We start from the raw sequence: 5,616 nt of genomic DNA on the forward strand, positions 1-5,616 counted from the left end.
AAACGCCCTATTTTAGAATTTGATTGAAAAATGCCCTATCTCGGAACTCTAAGTCTAAGTCAATATATGTGATATACATGTACATACATCTACATACATATCGTCGTTTAAAGTACAAAACCATGTATCAATAAATTGCAAAACCGCNAGGAACGCAGCACAGCAGAATCGTCCGAAAAATCTGCGAATAAATGGTTCATTAGGTTTAGAAATAACAAAGAGCTCAAATGGAATGGTTCAGCAATAAAGTCAAAATAATATGTTGTAACTTACGTGTATTAGCTCTTAATCACAATACCAGCACAGGTCGGTCAGCGAAACACTAAGGAAATTACCTAATAAATGCAAAATTATAATTTATTTGTAAAATAATTCGGTTTTATTACAATACTTACCAAATTTCACGCAATTGGAAAACAAATGTCAGCGAATAAGAACAAAACGAACAACGAAAATTTAATCAATGTAGCTTGTTCAGAATTTTTTTCTAATATTTTGGGAAATGTTCAGTGAAAATAGCAAAGAAACAACACAGTTTCTCCTAAGGTAGTTCAAGATGGCGGATTAGAGCGAGAAGTTGCCAACGTATAACACCTTTCATTATTGCATCATGGGTACGGACACATCTGTGCGTAGTAAAATCTGTCAATTTATAGACAGACAAAAAATATTTAAAAAAAACTTAACTTTTCTTCATCAAATATGTTTTGTTTTCTTACGTTCAATTTTGTTAAAATCCTTCTATTGACCTTTTCGTTCTCAAAACGCGGAGTCTGCGATTTCGGCACAACCAAAAGAAGAACTGAATGTTCGAATAAATCGCTGCAGCAAAATCGCGTAAGTGTGTGGTTCCTCATTTAAAACTATGGTCAGCATTGTTGTAAACTTTGTCGGAACAGATTCGCGCCGTACACATTTTTAATTGATATAAATGATAAAGAATTGAAAATTATAAGACGCATGATACAAATATTAGCAGAAACTTTTGCGCGTGGTTCTGGCCTTCAGTGGTATTACCATATGTGTATCAGTGGAGCAACGTTTGGACGCATCAGTGGAATATAACATATACATATGAAGATATATATTAAAAGCAGAGGAATAACCTGGCGATAGTGAAAACCTGTCAACCTACCCAAAGTTAAAAAAAGGTTTAATAAATTCATAGATTTCAGTTCCGGAAAACTTCTGCACGAGTTGATGTAAGTTTCTATAGACAGTCTTTGATTCGAATTTGACCAATCCGTAAGGTACAACATTTTAAACACCGCTAAACGTTGCTGTGTTAAGCGAAGCGCACATTGGCGCGATTCTGTCGTTGCGAATCCGCAAGCCCAAAAATTACAACAATGCTACCCATACATTTTAATGCGCTAGCGCACACTTGCACGACCGTCGCTGCGAATTTTTCGAACATTCAATGTTCCTCTCTATTGACGCGTTCGAAACGCAATAAAGGCAAAGAAAAAAAAACGTGTAATGTACAAAAACTAATAAAAACGTTCGTAATAATAGTATTTTGTACGATTTGGGCACGCCGAGTGCGAAAATACACGAAATAAAGGGAAAATTGAGTGAATTGTACATCGGAAATCGACGCGAAAAAATCGCTCAAGTGTGCGCACGTTTGCGGATTCGAAGTTAACAGCCGAATTCGCAACGTATTCGCAACGATGGAATCGCGCTAATGTGCGCTTCGCTTTAATATGCGACATTAGTCGTGTGGATAGTCCCTATCCACTAGCTGTCTGAGCTACTCCCATATTTATCCATGCTTATAAAGTGGCACTTATATTGCTACCAATACCCGCCAATTCTGCTCCATCGGAAAGGCCACATTTTTCAAAAAGTTGTCCGTAATTACCTAATATCGATTCAAAAAATTTTTAGATTTTTTTTTTGTGAAAATTTAAAAATTTTTAAATTATTTTTTAAAAATATAGTTTTTAAACACCGTCTCAACCAACATTTTCATGCTGAATAACTGGAATAATTTTCAAAATTTTTAAAAATCCTTTAGTCTCTGTTTTCTTTACCTAGCATTTAATTTCACTAAATTACAGATTATTCTAAAGACCACTAGTAAATCATGATATTTTTGGCGTATTCTGACTCTTATATTTATAGCTAATATATGAGTTAAATGCAGAGTATATTTAATACATTTTCTTTTTATTCAAAAAGTCGAACAAAGTCGACTTTACTCCGTGGATTGGTCCACTTTTAAAGTCGACTGTACAGAGTCGATCGAAAAGTCGAAAGTCGACTTTCTAGAGAAGTCGAACACCCCTTGTATGTTATGCAGCGTTTTTGCTGCATTTAAAATGCAACATTTAGCACTTTCGAACATATGTTTTCGAAGAGCGTTCATGCTATAGCATTTAGCAAATGTACATTTACGCGAGTTCGAAATCGTATGCTTTTGACAAACAGCCGTGTTCCAGTCTCTTATTTAGATGCGTATATCTTACGATCAATTCTCACGCAGAAGATAATGTGCAAAAACCCTACTGAAAAGGAAAAAATTAATTTTAAACCAAAAATTCAATACAAAAACTTGAATTGTTTTAACCATAACCGAACATTTGTTTGTGTATATATTCATTTGTCGGTGCTGTCAATTAAAATTTCCTCACTTAATTAGGAAACAAACCAAACTGAGTTGATCACAAATTGATCCAGATTTCTATCAGCATCAAATCGATGTTGAATTTGCTTAACTTTTCTTTATCCAAATATGTAATGCAAAATAAAAGAAATCTCGATCGGCGATCACTGAAACGCAGCTAGCAACTGTATACTCGAAAAAGCAATGTTGCCACTTTTTCTCTTTAAACCATGTTCGAATCGTGGAAATTTTGGAAGATCACAGGGTTGCTTTTAGCATTTAGATTCTTAATGCAAAAATGTAGTTGCATTTAGTTGCATTTAGGTGACGAATTTTGTATGGATAAATGTACATTTAGAGTAGCATTTAGAGCTAAATGCGCTAAATGTGCTTTTACGCGTAAGCAAAAACAGCCTATTAATTTAGGGTCTGATTATGCATACTTCGCATAAATTCGCACAACCATTTGTACCAGTACACTAAAAATGTAACTTAAGAAAATGTGAAGCAAAATCTAAACTCAACAGATCGCTAAGTTCTTTAAAGTTCTGCTAACTTCTGGGTAATGGAATACATACAAAGTACATACGAAATTACAGTTTGAAGTTTATGCGAAGTTGTGCGAAGTTATGCGAAGTATGCATAATCAGACTATAAGTGGCCCAAGGATTCGCTGCCAAGCGTTCATTGTAGCAAGCATACTTTTAACGTGCGTTCTGTCAAACTCCAACGCCAACGCAACGCCAAAGTTGTATGTAAACGGGCCTTTAAGCACCGTCGACGCTGGCAATGGCTTTGACGGTGTCTGTGACGCAATGGACGATGTGTACTTTCGCTTTAAAACTATCGATAGTACGATCGATAGTGTGAAATCTCTAATCCGTATAAACAAATCCGCCATTGTGAATAACAACGCTAGAGGATTTTTCGGTACGATAGTCGCTGTATATTGATATAGTCGGCGCGGAGCTTTGTGAAATATTTTAATTAAACATAATTATTCATAATTAAATTCCCAAATAAAATGACTTGTCGATTGTGCTTAGATAAACCGGCAGAGGTTATGGAAATTTTCGACGAAAATGGTGGATTAGTTGAAGGGGGTGCCATAGAAATTATAGAGAAATACTTCCAAATCCAGGTAACTTTATAAAATTCTACTTATCAACAGTTTATTAATAACGAATATTTATCATCAATGACAAAAATCTAGATACAGTTCAGGGACGAAATCTCGAATAAAATTTGCTTGGTTTGCTGGCGTTATCTTAAAGAATTCCACAAATTTTGGTTAAACATTAAAGAGAAGCAACGCATACTGCAAATCGCTCTTGATTGTACTCGGATTCAAGGAAAGGCGACAGAAGACGATTCATATGCACAAAAAAATTCAACAATTGACAGAAAAAATGATATATTTTCTGAGCCTGAGTTAAACATAGTAGATATTAAGAATGAACCCAACTTAGCTGAAGAATTTGATGATGATTGTATGAATGAAGATTCCCCTTTATTGTCTCCACAAGCTTCCGATGGTAAGTACCAAGAGCTAATTTAGTTTTTACCCAGCAAACACTTAGTCACTTGGGAGCCTATTTCGTATTGTTTACCCTCATAATGGGCTTGCTTCAAAGATCGAAGTAAACGTGTTTTCCTTCCTGCAAAGGTAGACCTAGGGGATGGAATTTTGACCGTGTGAATTAAGGCCGCCTTATTTGTTAGGTGGCCTAATTTCATTTTTTGATCGCGACCTAACTTCACTTTCCAAAATGAATTATTTCGGCGCGGCCTAACTTCATTTTTTTATTGCGGCCTAATTTCATTTTTTGATCGCGGCCAAATTTCACTTGGTAAAATGAATTATGCCAGCGGGGCCTAATCCCATCTTTTGATCGTTTTGAATGGCAGAATTAAATTACCCGCATCAAATCACCTAAAAATTTTATTTTTCATTTGGTCGACAATTCAAACCACAAAATAAAGAAAGATGTTCCGCGCACCTCTTCTTCGGCAATACAGCAAAGCTACTTAGTGAGAGTTATAATCCCCAAGCGCGGCCGATGGCCGCATACGCAGAATGGTGTTCTCTGCAAAAGGTCTTCAGCCGCTTTTCTTCGGCAACACAGAAAGGCGAACTCTACTTAGTGAGGGTTATCCCTATGCGCGGCCGAATTTAATAAGGCCTTAAAGGTAATAACTTGTACTTTCTAAATAATAGGTCCATTCAATATCAAAAAATTGGTCCGAATTGTTACTAGTACTTGCAAGCTTTTACTGGAAATACATTCAATAACCCAAAATATTTGCAAGAGAGAGCGAATTCTAGAGCGTAACAAACCGAGAGAGCTGCAAATTCTTGCAAGTAAAAATTTTACTAGCCGGAATTTGCAGGAGTCAAAAAGTAAGGTTATGTTTCAAATTCAAATGTAAACAAACTGTTTAAGAGGATGATTTGATGAAACATAAGGTGTGTACTCGTATTGAAAGGACAAAATTCTTCAGCAGCAAAAGTTCTGAAAATTTAGCAGCATTCGCTCTCAAAGAGACGAAATATCAATAGATGTACGAGAACGCGAAATTTGCACAAACTTGCAAACTTCAAAACAGCTGATCACTTGCACAGTTGCCACTGGTGATTAATTTGGCAATTTATTTTCTGTTTGGTACATTTTCCCCCGATTTGCATTTTATACAATTGAATAGTTTTCGATAATAAAAACCTTTTTGAAATACAAATTAATTATATCGGAATGAATAAGTTATTTTTCTCATAATTATTTGTGACATCATTCATGCATAATTATTTGTGACGCATTCTAAAACTAGAGTATCTCCTCCAAACAGCCATCATTGATCCAAAAACAATGTAATAGATATAGCTACAGATGTAGCTTTAAAATTATAAAATTTTCATTTCAACAATCAACCTACCAAAACCGAAAACTTCAGCAAAACAACATTTCAGCATGCTGCATTTAAATCTATTTTGGTATATTTACAGGTAAATT

General features: G+C 35.3%; 1 protein-coding gene and 1 long non-coding RNA gene across 8 annotated transcripts in view; one reads left to right on the plus strand and one right to left on the minus strand.

Annotated features, from left to right (window-relative positions):
- Positions 1–148: 148 nt before the first annotated feature.
- Positions 149–611, minus strand: LOC108367994 (uncharacterized). The gene is made up of 3 exons (XR_001848318.1): positions 396–611; positions 274–335; positions 149–181 (listed from the first exon to the last, which is right to left on the minus strand). It is a non-coding gene; the product is annotated as an uncharacterized LOC108367994 (long non-coding RNA).
- A 2,741-nt stretch (positions 612–3,352) lies between these two features.
- Positions 3,353–5,616, plus strand: part of LOC108367993 (uncharacterized) — a 62,400-nt gene continuing 60,136 nt past the window's right edge. For all 7 annotated transcript variants that reach the window (XM_017622718.1, XM_017622720.1, XM_017622717.1 and 4 more), the window contains exons 1-2: positions 3,353–3,749; positions 3,822–4,143. In XM_017622718.1, coding sequence (XP_017478207.1) covers positions 3,633–3,749; positions 3,822–4,143 — 439 coding nt within the window. In that variant the 5' untranslated portion in view covers positions 3,353–3,632. The remainder of the gene's footprint in view (positions 3,750–3,821; positions 4,144–5,616) is intronic.

This window comes from Rhagoletis zephyria, unplaced genomic scaffold (assembly GCF_001687245.7).
Source record: "Rhagoletis zephyria isolate East Lansing unplaced genomic scaffold, Rhagoletis_zephyria_1.1 Rzeph_scaffold_02911, whole genome shotgun sequence".
In the NCBI taxonomy this organism is placed as follows: Eukaryota; Metazoa; Arthropoda; class Insecta; order Diptera; family Tephritidae; genus Rhagoletis; species Rhagoletis zephyria.